A 27,046-nucleotide genomic window follows, 5' to 3' on the forward strand; every position below is an offset into this window, starting at 1 on the left:
AGGTGAAGAAGAAAATTTTTTCTCTATGCAGAAGGTGTCCTGTATCTAGTCATAAACACTGAGACTTTGTTAATGATTTGCTTATTAAATGGTGAGAAGTAGGTGGAGAAACGGGGAACAAAAAATGGAAGCAAAATCTTTAGGAACCATGGCCATATGAAGACAAATTAGAAATAAGGCACCTATGAAAATATAATACCAACAGTGGAAAATCTAATTAGTTAATGAAGTATTTCCCCATATTTAGCAAGAATATCCGCTACTTAAACAGATGTACTTAGATTTTTTTTGGTACAATAATTATTTTTACTCAAAATGCTATTCAAAGTACTTTTAAACTTAGGACACTCTAAAGAACTTGGTATACTGTTTTTAGGGAGTTTTTAAAAAATTTTAATTGAGAGAGATTGAAACGGTAAGCACCACAAAACAGAAGCTATCATTTATTGACTCCTGTCCTATGTCATTGCTGATTTTCACGAGTCACCAATCATTTTCTTCCAGCCATTCATTCATTTGTATTTTCTTCCTTTTATTCATGAGAAAGATTGAGATCACGGAAATTAGGAAATTTGCCAAAAATTTAAAAGCTATAAATTGGTAGAGCTGGAATTTGAATATAGTTTAACTAAGGTTCCTACTCTTTCTGTTACGGGATACACCCTTAAACTTTATATCAGTAATACAGTTAAAGTATCTAGAACCCATTGCTTTTGTATATGCCATTTTTAAAACCTTTCCACTTTTCTAAAACGAGTGCACTTCTGGAATTGAAAGTACAAGGCCGCGCTATCAGTACTTCCCTATCCTCAAGACGTGTTAGATTCAGAAGCTAGGGGAATACTGCATCTCCCTCAGTTTCATAACTAGAAGAAAATAAATAATTCAGTGTACTCCAGCACCACACGTTCTCGTTGTTCAGGATCACTTAATAGAATATGGTAAGCTTGGTAAACAGTCCAGATGTTTTTTTTTTTTTAATTAATTAATCAATGTATGGCTGCGTTGGGTCTTCGTTGCTGCGTGCGGGCTTTTCTCTAGTTGTGGCGCGTGGGGGCTACTCTTCGATGCAGTGTGCGGGCTTCTCATGGTGATGGCTTCTCTTGTTGCAGGCTCTAGGCTTCAGTTGTTGTGGCAGGCAGGTTCTAGAGCGCAGGCTCAGTAGTTGTGGCACACAGGCTTAGTTGCTCCGCAGCATGTGGGATCTTCCCAGACCAGGGCTTGAACCCGCGTCCCCTGCATTGGCAGGCGGATTTTTAACCGCTGCGCCACCAGGGAAGTCCCAGTCCAAATGTTTTGATCCCTGGTCTCCTCACTCCTGTTTTCCTGAAGTTGGGGTTGAGAAGGTAGGATGGAAACAGTAAGAATAAACTGTGCTACTGAGATTGATTGATACTAAGCGTTTGAATGTGGTTTTTAACTTTGTAATGGAGACCCAAACTTGATTTTATGCAACCTGTGACAAAAGTAGTGGAAGAGTTATTTTCCTGGGCCTGACTCCAAATTTGACAGAGTTGTATTCCATATTCTCTCTCCCTCCCTCCTTCACTGTGTTCCTTCCCTTTTCCCAACTGTTGTTGCTCTCTTTCAGCACCTTTCTCAATACTTTCCCTTTTCAGTTCTGTGTGTGCTAGCCATATGATAGTCTGGTGGCAGTTAAGGTCGTTATCACAAGCTTGCTATTTTGTTCCTAATTTGCTCTCTCACTCTTGTTGAGACAGATACCTTCAGTGCTACCAAATTGCTTGGGAATTGATTACATGATATCAATCAATTCATAGTCAATTGTGTATTACCTAATTTGTTACTTAAAATTCAAAATTAATTTCTAAATAACTTGAGTTAACTGCCTAAGTGAGATGTTTAGAGAGGTAATTTTAGACTGTATGTTAATCACAATCTCTTTTTTGTCCCCCGCCTTTTAAACAGTTTTAATGAAAGCCAGTAAAAGGTAGATCCTATAAATATTCCTTTTAATGCTGTACCCTCTCAGTCTCTATTAATATCATGCTGTAATGATAAAAATTTTAAGAAAAACATGCCAGTCTCTAGTTTAACTATTGTACTTTAATGAAGGTAATAGAAGGTTATTTTACCCTGGACTAGTTGATGGCAATGTGATTTACTTTCTACTTTCTTACACCTTTAAAAAAAATTCTTTTCTTCCCTGTCTTTTCCTCCATAGATTATTTCAAGTAGCTTATGTGAGACTTAAGAAACAGTACAGTGTTTATTAAGGTTCCTGAACTGATTCTCTTTTAGCAGTGGGCCCTAACAGAGTAGCTAACAAAGTCAGAAAACAAACAGTGGGTGATAAAGCCCAGGGACATTTTAGAAATTTGCTGAAGGTGATGTTTCAAATAAAATCTTATGTAACTCGTATAGGTGAGTTTTGTCAGTCTCATAATCTTAAATATAATTTTTTCTTACCCAATTTTTTCCTTAAAATAAATTACAGTGTGTGCAGTGGCAGTAAGGAATTGCTTAGAGTGTCAACAGCATTCACAGCTGAAAACTAAAGGCAAAGCAGGAAAAGTCCAGAAAACAACACACAGCCTGATTCCCATGGGGAAATCTGCAGCAAAGGTAAGCATACAGAATAATTAATTAAATAAAAAAGCATTCTCTTATTTTACGATTAAGATCTTAAATTTATTTGTTCATTTCAACATAAAGTTAAATAAATTTGACAGAGGTCCTAAAATAGTTATTTTAGTCTGTGGACATAACCTTCAAATATTTGTGTTTAAGTATACAGTAAAGATTTGCTTATACTTAATCTTGTCTGCTTTTCCAAATGTTTACTTTCCTTGTGTCCATGATACCTTTTCCTTCAAGTGTGTCAATTTGTGTTTCACGTACTTGGTGAATTAGCATGCAGTTTCTTTTTTCCTTCATGACTCCCTTCTACACCCCCCAACCCCGTCCTGACACCCAAAAAAAGAAGACAGAAAGAAGTAGGAAAATAAACTGGGAAAAACAACATTATAGCCTATGGAATACTGTGTTTATTTTTTAAAATGTCTGTGTAATGTATATATTTATATTTTTTTGTCTTAAATAGAGTCCGGTGGATATTGTAACTGGTGGTATATCTCCAGTAAGAGATTTTGACAGGCTCCTACAAGACATGGATATTAATCGACTTAGGGCAGTTGTCTTCAGAGACATAGTAAGTTACAGTATTTCTTTTACATATTCTCTTAGCTGATACATATTTCCTCTGAGGCCCAAAGTATTGAGAGTGAACACTCTTTGTGATATAAAATAGTCAGGTAGAGATAAGAAGGCCTAGATACCAGTTCTCTTGACAATGATTTTAGAATCTTAGAATATTAAAAATATTGTTTATATAAATGGAGCTAATATGTCAGAGTATTGCTACCAAAAAGAATAACACATTATTACATAGTAAGCATTGTACGTGCTTCATATGTTCTTATTCATTCCAACAACTTCTTGAGTTGTGTACTTTGTAATTCCCATTTTATGAATGAGGAATTGGAAGCACAGAGAGCTTGGGTAACTTGTTCACGCTAATGGAGCTAGTAAATGATAGGATTCTAACTCCAGAATCTGTGCTCTGAAAGTTTTATATGATATAAAAATACACGATGAAATGTTGTGTGCGGTGTTTTAAATTTTTTAAAGATGAAAAATAGTTTCGTTTTAGCTAATTTTGATATATAATATGGCAGAGTTTTATGTAGGAATTGTAAAGTCATATAAAAAAAGTATAAACATGAAAATAAAAATCACCAGGATTTGGAGTATTATCATTAGTATTTATTGAACACTTACTGTGTGTTTAGTACTAGCTGCTCTGTATTACATATACGTTTTTTAAAAATAAACTTTATAACTTCAATTTTTAACTTTCCCTTCTCTTTCTCCAGTGTTATAGTCCTCTTTTGATTCTTCACTAAGCTTTATACAAGTATACAATTTGTTAATAGTAGTTATAGGTAATAATTATTAGCTATAACTAATAGTTTATTTGGTATTAAGCATATAACTGGATGATTTATATGTATTACCTCATTTAATTCACAGAATAATCCTATGAGAAAGATAGCAGTATTAGCTTAGTCTGCTTAAAATCCTACAAGTAGTGAGAGGTAGAAGTGGATTAAGGACCTAGGGAGTCTGATTCGTGAAATTTTGATCTTAACCATTGTACTATAATGCCTCCCTGGATCTCAATTTTTTTGCTTTTTGGTAGCTGTTATTATTCCTTTAATGAAGAAACCATTACTTTTACTTTTTAGAACCCACTGACTCTGGTCCACTTTGGAACCAAATATTGCTGCTTCCTTCTCTCCCCATTCTCTTTCTTTGAGCAGTTGTTGAGTCTGTTGCCCCGTAACTTTATATTTCCTAGAATGAAGTTTCAAAATCTGGAATAGATGATGTAACTCTTTGGCTTAAAAAATTCTCTAATGGAAATGCAAATCGAAACTACAGTGAAGTAGCACCTCACAGCGGTCAGAATGGCCATCATCAAAAAATCTACAAACAATAAATGCTGGAGAGGGTGTGGAGAAAAGGGTAACCTCCTGCACTGTTGGTGGGAATGTAAATTGATACAGCCACTATAGAGAACAGTATGGAAGTTCCTCAGAAAAACTAAAAATGGAACTACCATACAACCCAGCAATCCCACTACTGGGCATATACCCTGAGAAAACCATAATTCAAAAAGAGTCATGGGGCTTCCCTGGTGGCGCAGTGGTTGAGAGTCCGCCTGCCGATGCAGGGGACATGGGTTCATGCCCCGGTCCGGGAAGATCCCACATGTCGTGGAGCAGCTGGGCCCGTGAGCCATGGCAATTTAGCCTGCGCATCCGGAGCCTGTGCTCCGCAATGGGAGAGGCCACAACAGTGAGAGGCCCACATACCGCAAAAAGAAAAAAAAAAAAAAAAGAGTCATGTATCACAATGTTCATTGCAGCACTATTTACAATAGGAAGGATATGGAAGCAACCTAAGTGTCCGTTGACAGATGAATGGATAAAGCAGCTGTGGCACACATATACAGTGGAAGATTACTCAGCCCTAAAAAGAAACGAAATTGAGTTATTTGCAGTGAGGTGGATGGACCTAGAGTCTATCATACAGAGTGAAGTAGGTCAGAAAGAAAAGCAAACACTGTATGCTAACAAATATATATGGAATCTGAAAAAAAAAAAAGGTTCTAATGAACCTAGGGGTAGGACAGGAATAAAAACGCAGACATAGAGCATGGACTTGAGGACACAGGGAAGGGGAAGGGTAAGCTGGGATGAAGTGAGAGAGTAGCATTGATATATACATATATACACGACCAAATGTAAAGTAGATAGGTAGTGGGAAGCAGCTGCATAGCACAGGGAGATCAGCTCGGTGCTTTGTGACCATTTAGAGGGGTGGGAAAGGGAGGGTAGGAGGGAGACGCAAGAGGGAGGGGATATGGGAAATATGTATACATATAGCTGTATATGTTATACAGTAGATTCACTTTGTCATACAGTAGAAACTAACACAACATTGTAAAGCAACTATACTCCAATAAAGATGTTTAAAAAAAAATTCTCTAATGGCTTCCCATAGCACTTAAATTGAAATCACAACTCCTCACCCTGGCTCTGTATGATTCGGCTCTTTGGCACTTTCTGATTGGTTATTATATCACAATATTTGGACAGAGAAATAGAGTGTCTCTTGTGTCTACCATGTTCATTTCTGAAAGTAACAAATAACTTTAATTTTTTTGGTAATTGTAAAAGTTATATAATCACCTTATAAGAATTTTAGAAAAGAGAAAAGACCATGTTTCCCAAACTACATCCCAGAGCCTCTCTAGCATAAGCAAACTTTGAAGAAAAAGGAAATGACCTAAGACTGGGGATATAAATAAATTATTACCTGGAGATTAAAAGCTAAGGTTTTTAATCAGTCTAATCTGAGTTCAGATTTGCTTTTTCATTTACTGTATACCTTTAGGTAAATTACTTAACTTCTCTAGGCCTCATCTTATTTAAATGGGTTAATGAACATAGCACAGTGCCTGACTCACTGTAAGTATTCAATAAATGACAGCTACAATTGAAAGTAAATTTGTTTCAGGAGTTAGGACTTAAACATAAGGATCTATGGGATTTTTGTTTTGTTTTGTTTTTGTTTTTTTGCGGTACGCGGGCCTCTCACTGTTGTGGCCTCTCCCGTTGCGGAGCACAGGCTCCGGACGCGCAGGCTCAGCGGCCATGGCTCACGGGCCTAGCCGCTCCGCGGCATGTGGGATCCTCCCGGACCGGGGCACGAACCCGTGTCCCCTGCATCGGCAGGCGGACTCTCAACCACTGTGCCACCAGGGAAGCCCTATGGGATATATTTTATTTGGGCACAAATCAGGCATACACTGTAAACTTCATACTGTAGTTAGTAAACACTGAACATATTAATGGGCTAAATAAAGATTAGATAGGTGTAAATAATTTATAAAAGATCAAGGAGGGCTTCCCTGGTGGCGCAGTGGTTGGGAGTCTGCCTGCCGATGCGGGGGACGCGGGTTTGTGCCCCGGTCCGGGAAGATCCCACATGCCGCGGAGCGGCTAGGCCCTTGAGCCATGGCCGCTGAGCCTGCGCGTCTGGAGCCTGTGCTCTGCAACGGGAGAGGCCACACAGTGAGAGGCCCGCATACCACAAAAAAAAAAAAAAAAAAAAAAAAGATTAAGCAGACCAAGCAAGTTATTTGCCTACATTTTTAATGTTGATACCATTAACAGCACTTATTATAATAGATGGTAGGACTGTGTGGCAGAGGAACAGAGAAGTTTCTGGAGAAAAGGGATGGTTAATAAAAAAAGGAAAAATATACATATATCTTTTCCATCAAGACTGGTAAGTTCTTACACATGAACCTAAAAAGTACCATAGATTCTTGTTAGATTATACATACAATACGTCTAATAATCTTATCAAGTAGATATGTTCAGTAGACTCTGTGATCTCATTTTTTTCTCTGAAATTGTGTCCACAACTTTTGATATTTGTTAATTGTTAACCTTTAGTTTCATTTGTGCCAATTGTTTCTATTTATTTATCTGCTAGGCAACCGTGTTCTTTGTTTCGCTTATCCTGTATTTAGCTGCTACTTGAGGTACCTTTAGTTTTCAGGATTTGCTGGAAGAATTTGAGTTTTTCCTTTAAATTAATTAAGTTCAAACCTATTTTGAAAAGTTATCAAAATTAGTGATGTGTACAGTGTTCCTTTGAAAATGGGGCATTTGACTAGGTGAACTGGTCATTGATAATACAGATATGTAAGTGATCTGTAGAGCTGAGATGAAGCCTGGACCTCTTTAGAGGTCAGTCTAGTTTGTCCTTTTCTTTCTGGCAGACACTATATTTTCAATTTTGGACACTTGAGTCTGTATTATTTAAAAATATTCTTGAGAATTGCTTTGGCATCCAGTTCTGTATCTGATAACGTTACTTTAAAAAATCTTGAATGTTTGTCTTTTACAAAAACTGTTATTCTGATTTTTTAAAACATTTTAATTCTTATGGTTGGAAGCAAAAATAGTTGTTCACATATAATGATAATTGCTATTTGATTAATCTTACAAAGTATATTAGGACATATCTCTTCAGATTTAGTTACTTAATTTAAAAAAACAAGCCAGCTTCTCTCTTCTCATGTTTCACAAGCATAAAACCTAATATTTACAGGCATTTTCCCAAGAGTATTTGCCTAATCTTTGCTCAGGTGAATTCATTACTATTTTCTGTGTATATTGAAAGATTTGCGAACATGTTTTCTATTTGAATGTTGTCATGTAAAATAAGATTCAAACATGTTATTTAATAGTGGCATGATCAACTCCTTTTATTTTTCCCCAGGAGGATAGCAAACAAGCACAGTTTTTAGCCTTGGCAGTTGTATACTTTATCTCTGTTCTTATGGTCTCGAAGTACAGAGACATTTTGGAACCCCAAAATGAAAGGCATAGCCAGTCTTTTAAGGAAACTGTTAGTGAAAGCGGGAATTTATCACTCCCTGGTAAGTTTCTGTATTTTATTATGTGGCATCCAAAGTTCAAGTAAAACATTACCTACTTATGATAGTTAAAGTATTGATTCTGGAATTTATGTATAAAGTGAGAGTATGTATTTATTTTTACTAATAACCAAATATTTTAATTTAAGTACCATGTAGTTAATTGCAATTGGGAGATGGTTTCTGTTCTTTAAGTAAACCATCTATTTGAAAGATGAGAAAAGTTATTTTTTTAAAAAAAAATTATTTATTTATTTATTTGTTTATTTATTTACACTTTTTATTTTTGGCTGCATTGGGTCTTCATTGCTGCGTGCGGGCTTTCTCTAGTTGTGGCGAGCAGGGGCTACTCTTTGTTGTGGTGCGCGGGCTTCTCATTGTGGTGACTTCTCTTGTTGCGGAGCACAGGCTCTAGGCCTGCGGGCTTCAGTAGTTGTGGCTCGTGGGCTCTAGAGCGCAGGCTCATTGGTTGCGGCGCGTGGGCTTAATTGCTCTGCGGCATGTGGGATCTTCCTGGACCAGGGCTCGAACCCGTGTCCCCTGCATTGGCAGGTGGATTCTTAACCACTGAATCACCACGGAAGCCCGAGAAAATGTATTCTTTACAAATAAAATATTAAGCATTTTTGTTTAACTCCGCATTTGTTGTAAAGAATAAATAACTTAGGGCTTCCCTGGTGGCGCAGTGGTTGAGAGTCCGCCTGCCGATGCAGGGGACACGGGTTTGTGCCCCAGTCTGGGAAGATCTCACATGCCGCGGAGCGGCTGGGCCCGTGAGCCATGGCCGCTGAGCCTGTGTGTCTGGAGCCTGTGCTCCGCAACGGGAGAGGCCACAATAGTGAGAGGCCTGTGTACCTCAAAAAAAACAAAAAAGAAAAGAATAAATAACTTATATTCTCTTATGAGACAGATTTGTTAACAAATAACTGTAATAATTTGAGTTATAAAATTAGCTGCCAGTTATAGGGAAAGTTATAAAATCAGCTGCCAGTTATAGAGAAGCAGGTATTGTAGTTATAGAAGTAGCTGCTACCCAACAGAGGTGATTTATTTATCCAATCAATATTCATTCAGTACCTCCTAGGTACTTGTTCATTATTAATGAACAAAAGAAAAAAAAGTCTGCCCTCCTGGAGCTTGAATTCTAGTGAGAGGAAGTAGAAAATAAGTACATGTAATAAATAAATTGTATAGTATTGATTATTTTAGAAGGTGTTAAGTCCTAAGAAAAGAAAAATTGAATGGGGAAAATTATCAGGAATGACCAGGAGAAAGGGGGTATGGATTTTCACCCTAAGGAGAATGAGAAATTATTGGAAGGTTTTGAGTACAGGAGTTAGAATTGATATATGTTTTTAAAAGTAACACTTGGGATTCTGTTTTAAGAATACACCCTACAGGGCAAGAAAAACCAATGTTCTAGTTATGTACTGCTGTGTTACATGTTACCTCGAAGCTAAAACTCACAACTGTTTTAGTCTTGTTATCATGACTCTATGAATTTGATTCAGGTAAGTCACAGTGGTAATGATTCATCCCTGCTCCAGACGTTGTTTGCTGGGGTTGGAAAGTCCGAAATGGCTTTTCTCCTCATTAATCTAGTGCCTCAGCTAGAATGGCTCCAAGAGCTAGGGCTGAATGACTGAAATGGCTAAGCTGGGGTTGTATGTGTGGGGCCTTGCTACTTGTTCTCAGATGAATTCCTTGGTTTTACTCCATTAGTTTGGAGGTCCTCTATCTCTTTATATGGTCTCTGTACATATTCTCTCCAACCAGGTAGTCAGATTGTTTACAGAGGTGTTCAGAGATTCTGAGAATGCACACATTGCCCAATCTTAAGCTTGGGCACAGAACTGGCCCACTTCTACCACATTCGGTTAGTTACAGTGAGTCAGACCCAGCCCAGACTCAGCGACTTCTCAAGGATGTGAATACCAGGAAGCATGGCCAATAGAACCATTAATGTCACAGTCTTAACATAGCCAGTTAGGAGGATATTGCAATAACCTAGGCAAGAGGTAATTTTGGGGGTGGACTAGGGTGGTATCTCTAGGGCTAGTGAGAAGCAGTCAGATTCTGGCTATATTTTGATAGTGAGAAAACAGGATTTTAAAGTATTAGCTGTGGATATGCAAAAGACGGAAGGTAGTCAAGAATGATTATAAGGTGCACTTGGATAGACTGAAGGTGAAACATACTAAGGGAAGAAGATAAGAAATTCAGTTTCCAACATGTTGAGTTTGCGATGTCTTTTAGACATATAGAAGAAGATGCAGAGTAGGCAGTTATATAGTACAGTCTGAATTTTATTTATTTGTGTATTTATTTATTGAAATAGTGGTATTTAAAACTTGGAGAGTTAATGAGACCACTAAGGAAGTAAATGTTGATAGAGAAGATAAAAGGATTAAGAACTGAGTACTGAGTCCCTTCAAGTTAAGAAATCCAGGAGAGAAAGAAGTGCAGGAGGTAAGGAAGGAACAACAGTAAGGTAGTAGATGAAACACCGGAAGAGCATGGTGTCCTGTAAGCCCAGTGAAAACAGTGTTGTCACGTTGGGGAGAATGATCAGTTGCTGCTGCCATGTCAGGTGCTGTTAGCACTGAGAACTTGGCCATTGGGTTTAGCAAGCTGCGGCATGTTTGTTGGAATGGAGTGAACACCCGATTGGAGGGAATGAAAATCAAGTAGAAAAGGTGATGCTCCCTGTTGAACTAGATTTTAAGGACCATTGAGTTATTCAAGCATTCAGGAGTGGTAACGAGTGTTCTAGCAGCAGAAGCCATGATTGAGGTAGAGGTGATTATTGGTGTTGTAAAGTATTATGTGTTATGCCACGAGCAGCAGGAGATAAAGTTGGAGTTGAATAGTCATCTGAAAAACACTTATTGACTACCTACTACTTGCCAGGCATTGTTGTAGGCTCAGGCATTGTCATAGGTGCTGGAGATGAAGCGTTAAAGAATGTAAATTCCCTGCCCTGATAAAGTTTACAACTTAGCCGACTCATATTATTGAAGAACCTTGCACTTTATCCTAAGGATTTTGGACTTTTTCTTATAGGCCAATGGCTTTCAACCTTGTGTTGCTACCCATTGGTATGTCATATTCAGTTTGGGGTTTTCTAAGATACTTTGTTATTATTTATTATTATTTTATTAAACCATCTGATTATTTACTGACTACATTTTATAGATTATTTAATTTGTTTTTTACCTTTAAGAACATGCTGTATATTTCATAATTTAAAATAATTAGGACTGAGTGTATCTTTTTAAAATGAGTTGTAAATATTTTTATTCATACTCTTCTTCTTTTTCTGGGTAAGATATAGAAAACTCACCAGCAGCACTCAGTCCATTAACTCCAGCATCCATGGAAGAATCTGAAAGTGCATCGTCTGCTCGAAGGAGGGACTCAGGCATTGGGGAAGAAATGGCTACTGGTTTAGGAAGCAATGTGGATGCAGCTCCTCCTGTAGCACCTCCAAGTGTCAGTGCAGGCCCAGATGCCATCAGTGAGGTGCTGTGCACTCTTTCTTCAGAAGTCAGTAAATCTCAGGAAACCAAGAGCGATGGAGAAAATGAATTGGATGACAAGGCTGCACCATCAGTTCCAGTTTCAAAAAATATCAATGTGAAGGACATTCTCCGAAGCTTGGTTAACATACCAGGAGATGGAGTCACAGTGGATCCTGCCCTTTTGCCACCAGCCTGCCTTGGAGCTCTTGGTGATCTATCTGTTGAGCAGCCTGTGCAGTTCAGATCTTTTGACAGGTACTGTAAATAGTCTTTAAATATATAAATTATAAGGATTTAAAGGTTATAAATATATAAATTCATAAATATATAAATTTATTGGAATATAGTTGCTTTACGATGTTGTGTTAGTTTATACTGTACGGCAAAGTGAATCAGCTATAGGTATACATATATCCCCTCTTTTTTGGATTTCCTTCTCATTTAGGTCACCACGGAGCACTGAGTAGAGTACCCTGTGCTCTACAGTAGGTTCTCATGAGTTTATAAATATATAAATTATAAGGATTTAAAGGTTAAACAAGAATTTAACTTTGTTAAATTTTGTAGCTTCAACATTTAGAAGGGATGTTTCGATATAGTTTTAAAAATTATAAGGATATTTTGTTGTATATCATTTCAAATTTTTATGTATCAACATAATTATTAAGATTGTTTAAGAATAATTTTAATACTACATTGGCAAGTTGTATATTAAATAATTTTTTCTTCATTTGTTACAACTTATAAATCACCTATATTTACAAATGTTTACCTTTCATTCCCCTGCTGTCAGTACTGTGCCAGCCTTTGTGAAAAAAAGTGGGAATCTGTGGATTCCGACAGATTCAGGAATTCAACAAAGTGTTCAGAGTCTTGCCAGCTTGAAAAAGCTAACTATAGATTCCTGACTTCGTTGGTTCTGCTGTCCTAAGAAACCTTTGGGCAATTTGCTTGAAATTTTTCTTTATATTAAATTTTCTGAAATTCTGCCTGTAAGACATGTATGTATCAGAGTTGTCAAGCATATTCTTTTTCAAAAGTCAATATTTTTATCTGAAAACAAACTCTACCTTATAGAAAAGTTGCCAGTTAAAAGAAATTTTATTTTTCCTGAATCTGTTGAGGGAAAATTGATATAGTACTCCACACCTGTTGAATATTTTATTGTGTATTTTCTACATAACCACAATACATTTATCAAAATAAGGAAATTAACATTGATATAATATTAATACTACCTTCACATCTTGAAATACCTTTCAAGTTTCACTCATTTTCTCGGTAACGCTCTTTATAGTAGAAGGATCGAATTCAGACTTATGTGTTGTGTTTTGTTGTATCTCTTTATCCTCCTTCAATTTGGAAGAACAGTTCTTTAGTCTTTCCTTAAATTTAATGACCTGGACACTTCAGAAGATGAGAGCCCAGCTGTTTTGTATATTGTCCTTCAGTTTAGATTTGTCTAATTAGTGTCCTGGGGATTAGATTCAAGTTAAAGCATCTTTGGAAGTAATATCACAGAAGTGATGCTGTTTCTTCCTGTTGTATTCTAACAAGTGGCACATGGCTTTATCTCATTTCTGGTGATACTCATTCTGATCATTTATAAAAATGGTATTTTCTGGGTTTCTCCACTGTTAAGGTACTCCCTGGGAAGAGGGGTTTAGAAACTTATCCTCCTCATCAAATGAATTCAGTACATTCATCATATGGCCTTACAGTTTCATACTTTATAGAATGAATTATCATATTATTGTTGTTGTTTTTATTGATGCTCAGATTGTCTCTGATTTGGCCAGTGGGATTTCTTTCCAGTTGGCTTCTGTTTTCTTTTGACATATCCTCATCATAATTTCCCTCTGTCTGGTTATTTATTTCTTTGTGTCTCCAGTTCTCTGTATTTCATCTCATCTCCTAGTTTTCTACTTCAGACTTGCTGGCACATTAGATGTCCAAGCTGGTTAGAATTACTTATATAATTAATAGGCTCTGAAAGAACACAGGGAATGTATGATTTTAATGGAAAAGCTTTTTGCCATCATCCTCTCTCATCTCACTCCCTCTACCTCTGTTTAAAGATTAGGTCAATGTCCTGGAATGATGAGATTGACAGAGTCTAAATTCCAGGTAAATAGCATATTGGTACATGTCTAATGGTGACATTATAGATACAGTGGCTGCTAGATTCAGATGTCTTTTTCTTTTTTATTAGTCTTTATAATATAGGAGTTAGAATATTGACTCTAGAAATCAGATGAAACTGTGTTTGAGTTCTGGCTCTGTTACTTATTAGTGAATTTGGACAAATTACCTCATCCTCCTGAGCCTCAATTTCCTTATCCTTATACTGTGCAATACTATACAGCTATTAAAGAGAAAAAAAGCAGAACAATATGTACTGGTGTGAAATGATATTGAAGATATATTAATCTATAACACTTAGCATGAAGAAATCCAGAAATTTAAAAGATGATACCTAGTCTTAATGAGGGTATGAAGAAACACTTTTATATTGTTGAGAGGGCATATTGGTACAATTTATCTGAGGGAAAATTGGCAGTTAATTAAAATTTAAAATATGTAAACCTAATTATATAAGTTTATACAGAAGATATATGCAAGTATAAAATGTTTTCTTTCTGCAAGAGGAATTTCATAATTAAGCTAATACCTATTGAGCTTTTACCCTGTGAAGGTGTATTAAAGTGCATTTTTTAGATAGGTAGGTAGGTGGATAGATAGATACTGTTTTTATTCTTACTTTACAGATGATGAAGCCTGAGGCACAGGGAAAGTAAATAAATGCCTTAAGCTTTTGTGCTAATAAATGGTGGAGCTAAAATTTAAACCATGGCCACTGGACTCTAAATCCTGTCATTTGGCTGTGCTATGCAAGCGTAGTTGCCAATTTGTTAAGAATTGGTTACATGTGTTGTTTCCTAGGAATATAGTAAATAACTATGCAGCCACTAATGAGAGAAAAGCACAACTGATGTATTGATGTAAAATGATGTTGAAGATACATTATTAAATGGAAAAAGCGGAGAACAGTTTAGTTTGGAATTTATGATCTTTTGAAAAAATAGATATATATGTTCCCATATGCTTCAAAAAATTTATAACGAACTGCAATGGCTATATTTTGAAGGAGAAGAGGTGTAAATGATTAGGTCTTTTCTAATATGCACAATTTTTATAAATTTGTTTAAATTTGTATTAATCTTAGATTGAATAGTGAGAATAACTTAAGGGTAGATTTTTACATTTAATAAATCTTACTAATATACTCAAAGTTGTTTCCTTATAAATTCCCCGAATTTCATGTATTTTGGGATTTATTTCTTTTCAAATAGCATAGAAATTGTCTATGCCTTAGTGATACCTTCAGTGAGTAGGTTACAAACTTATTTAAGAAACTGTGCACAGGGAATACATTTTAAAGGGGTTTATTGAAATAGGAAACAAAGGGGAATTTTGGTGATAGCATTTTTCAGGAGGTTATTTGGAACTTACATGTCTGGTATGCATTTAACATACTATCTGATGGCAAGCAAACTGCTCTGTTTTTCCCCCCTCTTTTTCTTAGCAAGAGACACCTTTTGAAATACTATTTTCATGCAGCTTTAGACCAGAGGAATATCTTTGAGAATTTCAAAGCATCCTTCTGATCATGTATTTATCTCTGGAATGCTGTGTCAGAAATCACAACTCTCCTCATATCTTAAGAATTATCAACTTCCAAGCAGTAGCTGGAAAGTTTAGAGTAACAGCTACATGAGTGGAACCTTGCTGAAAGGCTGCCAGGTTGTGGGCCTTTGTGGATGGCAAGGTGTTTGTGTTCATTCCCATGCCAAAATACTTGCTCTTATCTAATTTGAAGATCCTCTCTGGTGATTAGCGAATGCCAGGGATTTATCTTGATAAAGTTCAAGGGCTTGTCTGGCTTTTCAGCTAGATCCTTAGGGACTAAAGTACTAGGCTTAAAATGTTCTTTTCTCCTTTAGTGAACTATTTGCATGTTAAAGAAAATAGCATTTATGTGAAAGTTTGTGATAATTCAAACTGATATAATTCTGAAATGGAACTTCTGAACCTTAGTGATCTGGAAGACATTGTTGCTTTCTGTCGTTACTCAATAAAAAGAAATCTTTAAAAAAGTATCCCTAGTTCAGGTAAGAAAAAAAAAGTCAGGTGTTTACACTCTCTATCTCTGGAGGCTTAGGAAAATTACTTCTTTCTCATCTGTAAAATGGGGATAATAATATGTAGTACTTACCTCATGGGTTGTTATAAATATAAATAATTCCCTCATAGGTTGTTATAAATATAAATAACATAATTCATATATGTCCTTAGCATAGTGCTTACAAATACTGATTATTCATTAAAGTTGGTGAGTATAAAGAAAAAAAGCAATAATATGTGAAATTTTGTACTTTAATATTTGGTTTTTAATTGAAAGTTTGGAAAAATAGCTTATATAACTAAAAGACTTACCTGTCTTCCAAATTTTTTATGCCAAAAAATTTTGAAGTGCTTTTTGTTAAAATTGATGGCTGATATTAAAAATTCAGTAATTTGTTTCTTGAAAATTAACAAGGATTTCAATTTGTCTTTTAAACAGAAACTTAAGCTGTAGCCTGAGAACAATGCCTTTTTTTTTTTTTTTTTGCGGTATGCGGGCCTCTCACTGTTGTGGCCTCTCCCGTTGCGGAGCACAGGCTCTGGACGCGCGGGCTCAGTGGCCATGGCTCACGGGCCCAGCCGCTCCGCGGCATGTGGGATCCTCCCAGACCGGGGCACGAACCTGTGTCCCCTGCATCGGCAGGTGGACTCTCAACCACTGCACCACCAGGGAAGCCCCAAACAATGCCATTTTATTAAAACTTTAAGACATGCTTTACTAGTTTAGATTTACACCTTCATACATGATAAATATGATAGCTTGAAGATCCCCCTGTGTTGAAGATTTTAGTCTTGTACACAGAAATTTTATAATTTAACAATAGTAAAAACAGTTGGAATGAAAATATCCTGAAATCTTCCTACTGCTTAATGTCCTTTTAAGTGAATCTTTGTTACTGAATTTTCTTTGTTTTTATGTGGCCCAAAGCTAAAGTATTATTATGTTACTTCCTCAGTGATGATTTGAATCAGTCATTGAATTTGGACATTGATTAATTTTATTTTTCTATTATGTACTAAGTACATAGCTGGGCTAAAGAATGCAATTTTTCCATTTCTGAGCAGATATATTTTTGTATTTTAGTAGTAGTAGTACATATATAATTTTATATCTTGGAAATCTTTATTACCATTGCTAATAGATGATTATAATATAGAATTACCTCTAAATATTAATATGATTGTGGTGATGGTTGCACAATTCTATGAACATTCTAAAAACCATTTAATTGTATACTGTACATGAATAAATTGTATGGAATGTGAATTATATCTCAGTAAAACGTAAAGGTCAGTATGAGGAAACAGTTCAAATTAGAGGCTCTTGTTTAGATAAACCCAGAATTGTGGGACAGTTCTGCCATTTACCTTGGCAAGTTACTTTACCTTTCTGAGGTTTACTTTTAAAATTTTCTTAAATGGAGGTAATTTGTATGTTAGGATTGTTTTGTGAATTGAGTAATAATTCTTGGCATATTGTCAGTGCTTAATCGTAGCATTCATTAATAATTTATTAAGTTTATATAATAGGATCATGTAGAAGCACAAAGAATAGTGAACTCTGACTTGGCAATCTGGGGAGGCTTACCTTTGAGCAAGGTTTTGAAAGGTGAGAGGGAAGTTTGCTGGCAAGCAGGACTAAGAGGAAGGCATCTTGGTAGAGAAATAGCACATACAGAGGACTGGAGTTGTGAAAGCATGTACATGCTCAGTTCAAGAACCATAACAGCATATTGCAGTAGTGTGTAAGGAGTGCTAGTTAAATGTAAGTTCATATAGGAAGCCACACTTCAGATGTGTCAGGAATGGGAATATGTGAAAGATATTGGACAATAAATATTTACTGATCTGAAATAAAGTATAGCTATTATTCATGGTTGAAAACATTATTAATGGCAGTTGTTTAAAGGAATAGAAATGAGGTCAAGTTCTTTTGTTATCTTTTATTAACTGTGCCATCTTGGACACATAGAGACTGTGCATATTATGGGACACCTGTGGTAAACATTTTTTTTTTTGTTACCAGCTTTCCAACATTTTATTATGAAAATGTTCAAACATACAGAGAAGTTGCAAGAATTGTACACTGAACACCCAGAGACCCACCACTGAGATTCTGCAATTAGCCTTTAACTGTTCGCTTCATCATACAGTTCTCCATATAGCCATCTCTCTATTCATCAGTCATTCTTATTTTTCTGATGCATTTCAGAGTAAGTCGCATACATCAGATCACTTCACTCAAATATTTCAGGCGCAGACCTCTAACCAGACATCAATACTGTTTTTAAGGTAAAATGTACATACAACAGGCACAAATTTTTAAGTATGCCATTTGATGAGTTTTGACAAATTAAACACCTGTGTAACCTAAATTTCCAATCAAGATATCATCAGTTTTGAAAGTTCCTTCATGCTCCTTCTCAGCCAATGCCTGTCTCCACCCCCCACAGGCAATTATTGTTCTATTTTTTTTAAACAATAGATTAGTTTTGTCTTTTCTAGAACTTCATGTAAAAGGAAATACAAAATTTATGTTCCTCTGTATACGGCTTCCTTCACTCAACATAATGCTTTTGAGATTCATACGTGTTATGTTAATCAGTAGTTTGTATCTTTTTATTGCTGGATATTATTCCATTGTAAAAACACACCACCATATTTTTATTCATTTTTCTGCTTAAAGGATTCTGAGCCAGTTTTTGGCTCTTATCAGTAAAGCTATCTGAATGTTATTGTACCTGTTTTTTGTGGACTTCAGTTATCTGGAGGAAATTTCTTAGAGTGGAATTGCTGGTACATAGAGTGGGTTTATGGCTTAAGTTTGAAATATAGAAAAAGCAATTTCACTTTTCTAAATGTTAATTTCTGTTGCTCCTATCAGTACTTGCCTATTGTATGAGTAAACTAAATCTTGCTAGTTCTTTCTTTTGTGAACAAACGTCAAAGTAAATTTTCCATATTCCCCCCCCGCCCCCGTCCCCCCAAAATAGGTTACTAGGAAATAGGTAGCTAGAGATTTTCTTAAACAGTAGGCTTGTAAATATTTGCCCCATGGTAGGTAATATACAAATTACATTTTTTATTGTTTTCTGAATGTGCTACCAGCACACGTGTACACACACACACACTCACACACACACACATGCACGTGCGCACAGAGGGGGTCATCTCCTCCCCCTAAAGTCAATAATCTTCATCCGATATAAGCTACCATGATTTAAGCACACCATTTTGGATTGAGGGCTCAGGTGGCTGTTGCTTCTATTTTTTAGTGTATAGTTAACATTGGCAGTCACCCTTATAATGATGTGACACCAGCTACCCCCAAGTACATTGAATAAGCCATGCCTAGCACAAGAGAACTTGATTTAATTGGCAACAGTGTTTGCTGTCACATGATAGGCACTGAAGTAAAACGAAACCTATTTCACTTTGTATTATCTCTTTTTGATGTAACAATAAAAACAAAATGTATTTTTAAAGTGCTGGAATTATATAATTTTCACTGTCGAATACATATATCGGGATCAAGTATCTAAGTAACTTTATTTAGGAACTGAATACTTTAAAGCTGTTAAGGGAGTACTTGAAGCTTGCAGTTACAATATTGTCAACAAAAGATGTGATTAAATAAATTGAATGTTGAAGACTTTAGGCTTATGGTTAATACCAGGTAATTAAAAGTAAGCACTGCTGTGGGAGTGCATTATATATCAGCTGTCCTCTTTACCTCATTAACTGGGTTTTTGCATGTTTATGGAGCTAACTTCAATTAAAAATGCCTTTTAAGTTATGCCTATTAAGGTTTTTTAGTTACTATTTTGGTATAAAGTATTACACTTAAATGAAATTGGTATATCGTAAATACCTGTGTTTGAGTTAATACCCAAGATGAACAAATTTGATTATTTGATATTTTTACATCTAGGTTTTATGCCTATGCATTGTTTTTTCTGTGTAATATAAGACAGTCTACAAGAGTTAAAAAGTAAAACTTTGGTTGTATACATGTTAAAAAATTGTTCATACCTGCATTTTCTTACCTTATAAGATTTCTAAGGTTTTATCATTTCAACTTAGTGGTGCTTTAAAATCCTTACAGAAACATGTTGAGTTTTCTGCTTCACTTCTGAGGTTAAGAAAAAGTTAATTAATTTTCCACTTGAATGCCAAATTCCTTTTTTCCTATATACCTTTGGTTATATTTTAAGGTGGATAATTAAAGATGATCCTAACTTTAAAAAATATTGTAAATATAAATTGAAATGTTAAAATTGATTATTATATTTCTGTAGAACATTGTCTTGATTCTAAGAAAATGAAGTATAGATAACTGTGAACGCCACTGAAGAGATTTCTTATTGAGAGTATATTCTAAGTTGTACATCAAAATAGAGATAAGAAAAAATTAGGAAAAAGAAGTTGGTGTCCTATTTTGAAATTCATGTAATTAACTTGAGTGATCTTCTGTATTTTAAAATTTATTTACTTTCTTTATTACAGAAGTGTCATCGTGGCAACAAAAAAATCAGCAGTCTTACCTTCCACACTTACAAGTATACCTACCAATGCTGTCAGTGTGGTTTCTTCAGTAGATTCAGCCCAAGCCTCAGATGTTGGGGGAGAATCACCTGGTGAGTTTGTTATCAGCGATTTCAACAAAAAAGTTCTTAATCCCATTGCAAAGTTTAGGATTTTTGATTAGGTTAAGTTTTGTTTGGCATATTTTAAATGATTATGCTTTTGTATTATGTTGTTGATTATTTGATGATTTTCTGAATAAATTTGAGTACTATGAAATAAATTAAATCAAGGATTTTAATACTTTCTCCACTTAAACATAGTAGTGGATGACAAATTGGATGCTGCTGGTTGGGTGGATGAATGAATGACAGATTTATTAAAATACTTTTTTCCTTTCCTTTCACTTGAGAAGGTGTGTATAGATAGTGGTTAATACGAGAAAGTTTTGCTGACATTTGGTCTTTTAATCTGGTTATCAGTTGCCAAATGTTTATGTGGTATCCAGTACTTTGCTTTCTCTTGCATAGTTTTTGAATTAGACGCTTGGAAAGGGAATGCTGCCCTCAAGTCTATCATCATTCTGGCATTAGTCATAGTAGTTCAATAACTCTTACTACAATTTGATTTTTGCCCTGTCTCTCTCTCTCTCTCTATTCCTTCCAAATGTAAAAGCCTTTTGGTGCACATGTATGGGTGCAAGATCCTAAATCCCTAGATGTTGATTGGAAGCTCAGTGATAATAGCAGGTGAACCTGAAGACTATGTGATATGAAAAAGACCAAGTTAGGACAAAGGGAATATTATTTTATATAAGTAGTATTTTTCTAAGTGTTGTGCTATTTCATTAAAACAAAAAAAAAACAAAAAACTAAAAAAAAAAATTAATCCCCCAAAGGATTCATTCTTTCTTGTTACTCTAGGATGAGATTAGTGAAAAATAAAAGGAATTTTGAAGGAATGACTAGGTGGATTATGTTAAAATCAGAAATAATATTTTTCCTTCATCTTTTGAGACATCTAAGGCCTCCTATCCAGTGTTCTACCTTTATTTGGTGAACTAGTATATCTCAGAGACTTTTGCTGCTAACTTGATGTTTCTACTAGCCAGTTGTCAGGGACATTTAATTTTTCCTTTCTGTGTACTATGTATCATGTGTTCCAGAAACAAAGACTAGGATTAAAAAAAATTATTTATTTAAATTTACTTGGTTGTGGGTTTTAGTTGTGGCAAGCAGGCTCCTTAGTTGCGGCATGTGGGCTCCTTAGTTGTGGCATGTGAACTCTTAGTTGCGGCATGCATGTGGGATCTAGTTCCCTGACCAGGGATCGAACTTGGGCCCCCTGCATTGGGAGCGTGGAGTCTTAACCACTGCACCACCAGGGAAGTCCCAGGATTGTTTATTTCTTTTGTCTTCCCTGTTTTTCTTTTTCCTTTCATTGTAGTTATTTTACTTGTGCTAACAAAAACTTTTTTTTCAAATCTTAAATGTGATTAATTCTTTACAAATTTCTTAGTGTTAAGTGATAATAGAAAATGCTCACAGTAGGTTAAGTAAAAAAAAATTACATGCGATACTTTACATGCTATGTAATCATAACTATGTGAAGTATGTATATACTTTTCATACATGGAAAAAGCAAGGAAATGTACTCTGAAGTACTTGATTATTTCCATGAATTAATGGAAATTTTGATTTTCAAAATTTTTAATTTTAGTATATTTTCCAAAAATTTATCAGTAATCCTGTATTATTTTTATAATTAGGAAAAAATAGTTGTTGAAGAAAAATATCCACAAGGAGACCAAAAGCTGCAGTGGTAGTAGACAGTTTGTGCTGCCTTGTTTTTTACTTTATTAAAACATTTTTAAAAATTAATATACCTTATATTTTAGGTCAGTTTTAGTTTATAGAAAAATAGAAAGGAAAATAGAGAGTTCCCATATATGCTCTCAACCTCACCCTCTTTGCATTTCTCTGTTGTTAACATCTTGCAATAGTGTGGTATATTTGTTACATTTTGTTTTTCATCATTCATTGTCTTAGTGAGAAACAATAAAGGAAAGTAAGTGTAGAACTCCAGCAAAATTTCCTCTTCTTTATTTCCTTCATCATTATACTCTGATACTTTTTTTTTTTTTTTTTTACTTTGGAGAAGAAGCAATTTGGGGATCTATTTTGGGCTGGTTACGCAAATTTCTGTTCTTCCACCTCCATCCAAAGGCCTTAAAAAAAATCAACTGTGATTTTTCTAGACGAGCCCCTGTTGGGAAAAAGGCAGATGTTACTAATATCTATGAAACTTTCTGCTGTCTTTTAAATTCAGTAATAGTGAATTCCTAATAACTTCCCAGAGCATAGGTAGTAAATTCAGAGGTTCACAGTACACTGAGTAAAATATTATCATCTTATTTTGAATATATTACCCTTTAATTTCAGTTTATGGGGCAAGGTAAATAGGATCCTCTGATTGCTTTTAAATATATTTTTCAAAATTCATGCAGTCTTTGACTTATTTCAATAAAGCCAGAAAAAATGTTAAACAAGTAAATAACATTGGTACAAGGGAAAGAAAAAAAAATTCATGCGGTCTTCAGAAGAGATAAGAAACAGAAAGAAAGCTGATATATGAGTAATATTTGATGTAAAACAGTATAACAAATTTCTTTCTGAAGCCACTGTATATTTTCCAGTAAATTCATTATAATGTAAAATACCCTGAAGAACCATATGCAGAATTACAGAATAATTTGCTATCTTGAAGACTATCGTATTTATTGCTAAAACCCCACAAAACCCTGTATCCAGCCCATAATGTACCCTTTTCCCCTTCTTATTTAAATTTTGTATAATTTGTGGTGGTAGTGTTTCTCAAATAGTTCCCAGTTTTTTCCATTTTGGGGTAGAATTTGTAGTTCATTTCCTTTATCTTAGCTCCCTTTATTTAAAAAAAATTCGTTCCTTTTTAAAAATGACTTACGTCATTCTGAGTTGTTCTTGTGATGATGGACTTTATTTTTGTCACTTATTTTGATTTCCATACCTGACTTTTCCTTTCCTCTTCCTCTGTCACTAGGCTCTTGTTGTCACTTATATGGTATCTCGATTTTAGTTTATTACTTCCATTCCATTGATTGCTGCCATGAACATTACTGCCTTGATAAGAAATCTAACCCAATTGAGTGTTTTCAGTCATCCTATTTCTTGCTCTCCTACAGCCCCATTTTTCGTGCTTTTACCCTACTATACTTGCCCTTGTAGTCTGTTCTCTTTTCACTTGGAATCCAAACAAATAGTTATCTCTCTGCCATCAATATTTTTAGCTGATAGATTTTTGTTTTCTTTTTGGTAGATCTCTTGATTTAAGTTATTTGCCATTAAAAAAAATAGGCTGGGCTTCCCTGGTGGCGCAGTGGTTGAGAGTCGCCTGCCGATGCAGGGGACACGGGTTCATGCCCCGGTCCGGGAGGATCCCACATGCCGCAGAGCGGCTGGGCCCGTAAGCCATGGCCGCTGAGCCTGCGTGGATCCCACATGCTGCTGAGCGGCTGGACCCGTGAGCGATGGCTGCTGAGCCTGCGCGTCCAGAGCCTGTGCTCCGTAAAGGGAGAGGCCACAGCAGTGAGAGGCCCGCGTACTGCAAAAAAAAAAAAAAAAAAAAAAAAAAGGCTATACAGTATATCAAAGCTCATATGCTGCTTCTGGTTCAAGCAAGATTTGGGAAAAATGATTTGTGGATGAATTGATTGTTATTGTGATTACATGCTGAGCTGGGCAGTTTATTCTTGCAGATCTGGGTAAGTTAGGTATTATTCTTGGTTTGATCTTGGATTATATTCTTTATATGAAAGTACAGTTAATATCTGTCTCTGTGGACCATAAACCTTTGTGTCTTGGGATGACTTCAGTTCTGAATTTTATAGTGAGTCAGCAACAAAAAGTGAACTGCTCATATTTAGTAATAGATTATTGGTTAATAAAAAAATATACTTGAGGGCTTCCCTGGTGGCGCAGTGATTGAGAGTCCGCCCGCCGATGCAGGGGACACAGGTTCGTGCCCCGGTCCGGGAAGATCCCACATGCCATGGAGCAGCTGGGCCCGTGAGCCATGGCCGCTTAGCCTGCGCGTCCGGAGCCTGTGCTCCGCAACGGGAGAGGCCACAACAGTGAGAGGCCCGCGTACCACCAAAAAAAAAAAAAAAAAAAAAAAAAAATATATATATATATATATATATATATACACACTTGATAGTACATAGTACATTAGCAAAAATGGGAACTTCCTTGGAAGAAACCATGTGAACAGAAAACATAAAATATGAGTTTTGTAGCAGAAAATTTTAAAGTATTTGGAAATTTTGATATCAAAATGGGATTCCTACATTTTATGTGTGGCACAATTAAAGACAAACTAGGACTGGATCCCAGAAAAAGAATGAGAGCTTGTCAACTTATGTGAGGTCAAAGATTTTTCTGTCAAAACATTACCACCCAAATAATTTTATAATTTTGTGAAAAAATTAAGGATTTGTAAATACATTTTATTTATTTATTTATTTTTAAAATTTATTTTTTATTTTTATTTTTGGCTGCGTTGGGTCTTTGTTGCTGTGCGTGGGCTTTGTCTAGTTGAGGCGAGTGGGGACTACTCTTTGTTGCAGTGCGTGGGCTTCTCATGGCAGTGGCTTCTCTTGTTGCGGAGCACGGGCTCTAGGCGCGCTGTCTTCAGTAGTTGTGGCATGTGAGTTCTAGAGCGCAGGCTCAGTAGTTGTGGTGCACGGGCTGAGTTGCTCCACGACGTGAGATCTTCCCAGGCCCGGGCTCGAACTCTTGTCCCCTGCATTGGCAGGTGGATTCTTAACCACTGTGCCACCAGGGAAGCCCTGGAAATACATTTTAAAACAGTGTACATTATTAAAACTATGATCGGTATTGAGGTTTTGACTCATACAAATTTCAGATTTTAGTTTGAATAATGTTTCTTAGCTTTTGTAGCATTTTATTAGCAAAAAAGTGTAATATAATAATAATGGCAAACCTTTCGTAAGAAGTGGTAAAAGATTCATCAGAAAAAACAAGGTTTGCCCTTTGTGTACGCATATTTATTTATAAAGAGCACTAAAAGAGAAAATAGAGTTTTTAGTAAATATATCAAAATCTGTAAACTTTAGTTACTCATTAGTAAGGGTTTAATTGTCCAGACTACAATATGTGTTAAGATGCAGTTACTCTTTTTTCAGATATCCTGTGGTGTTTTCAAATACGTTTGATTTGCAAAGCATAAACGATTAAAACAAAATTGAAGCTAACCCAATGAAGGAACTAAATAGACTGTTCTTAAGTAATTTATGTGCTGAGTGTTTGCTAATTTGCAAAATTTAACAGTTACACTACTTACCAGAGTATTAGGCTCTACTGTGTATCAGAGCCATGCATATTATAAATTAGTATGTTTATTTTTAATGTTGAAGGAAAATTTTGATTCTTTGCTTTATATAGTCTTTGACCCAAGAGGCTTATCTTTACTTATCCAATAAAAGTTTCTTTTATTTAATGAAGAATTTTAACTGGGCATATAGACTATCCCTCCCTGAATTGGTGTGGAATGGGTGGGGAGGGAAAGAGGGAGAAAAGGGGAGAGAGGGCAATTAAAAAAATAACCGTGTTTAGGGATTAAATATTGACATTTGTATTAATAGTACTTTTTTGCAAAGGACATTATTTATATAGACCCTTAGGGACCTTGAATTAACAATCGGCTATTCCCTGGATAGATGCTAGACAGATGATCTATTTACATTTTCCCTTTTGTTCTTTTAAATGTCTGGAAGACTGTCAGTTTGAAGGAGCCAGTTTATCAGTGCAAGGATAAGGAAAAGATAAGTCAGTACCATTCCATATGTTGGAAGTAGCTTCTGAATTTACATGTGTGATCACTTGTTGAAAATATTTTTATTGTTAAATTGATTAAAAACAAATTTGTTATAAATTTATGATTTTTAATCTGAGTTGAAAAATGCTGAATGTATTTGGAAGTTACATTTTTCTGTCTGGTAGGAATGAAGGTCAACCTGGTGTGAAATTACTGATATATTTAGTTTATTTTTTATGTGATTTTTTTTTTTCCTTAAAACAATTGCTAGTTGATTCACTTATCTTTGTTGGTAATGTATCTTCTTATGATTTGAAAATATCACTTTATAAAAAATCCCTTTCTGCTATAGTCTTTTTAAGGTTTGAAAATTGGCATTTCTAGGGTAGTGTCAAGAAAGCGTTTTTGTTAGTTTCATTTAGAGCCACCAATGCTCCTTGACTTTTTCAAATTTTGATATATATATTTCAGCTCATTAAAATTAGTCTCAATTTGTGCAGTAAAAGCTAATGTTGTTTTAAACTGCTGTCTGAAGCCTCATACAAACATATTCTTGCAATTTATTCTCTTCTTAAGCAGATGGGGCCTTATGTGTTCCTTTTCATCAACTTCAGAAAAGCTCAAGAAAAAATACCAATTAGGCCTTTTAGAGAAAATACCTGATATACTGTAAATAAATATGGTTTTTAAAAAACTACCACTAGAAAAATAAAGCTCAGAAATAATTCATTAATTACTGGTAATAGAAGTCAGTAGCCAACCGTGGTTCAATGATCTTATTGCTGTCCAGAATTTAGAAAATTGCAGGTGTCATTAACTGAGTGTAATAACACTATTTGGTCTCTGAAGTACTTCATTGAGTGTTATGTAGGAATAGGAGGATTGGTCCTCCTATTGTCAGAAA

General features: G+C 35.5%; 1 protein-coding gene across 3 annotated transcripts in view; it reads left to right on the forward strand.

The window, feature by feature from the left end:
• Positions 1-27,046, forward strand: part of LRBA (LPS responsive beige-like anchor protein) — an 826,328-nt gene that overhangs the window by 234,728 nt on the left and 564,554 nt on the right. For all 3 annotated transcript variants that reach the window (XM_082611157.1, XM_082611155.1, XM_082611156.1), the window contains exons 27-31: positions 2,459-2,586; positions 3,065-3,172; positions 7,882-8,041; positions 11,367-11,814; positions 20,251-20,381. In XM_082611157.1, coding sequence (XP_082467283.1) covers positions 2,459-2,586; positions 3,065-3,172; positions 7,882-8,041; positions 11,367-11,814; positions 20,251-20,381 — 975 coding nt within the window. The remainder of the gene's footprint in view (positions 1-2,458; positions 2,587-3,064; positions 3,173-7,881; positions 8,042-11,366; positions 11,815-20,250; positions 20,382-27,046) is intronic.

Source organism: Mesoplodon mirus (assembly GCF_964341445.2).
Source record: "Mesoplodon mirus genome assembly, chromosome: 2".
NCBI classification, from domain to species: domain Eukaryota; kingdom Metazoa; phylum Chordata; class Mammalia; order Artiodactyla; family Ziphiidae; genus Mesoplodon; species Mesoplodon mirus.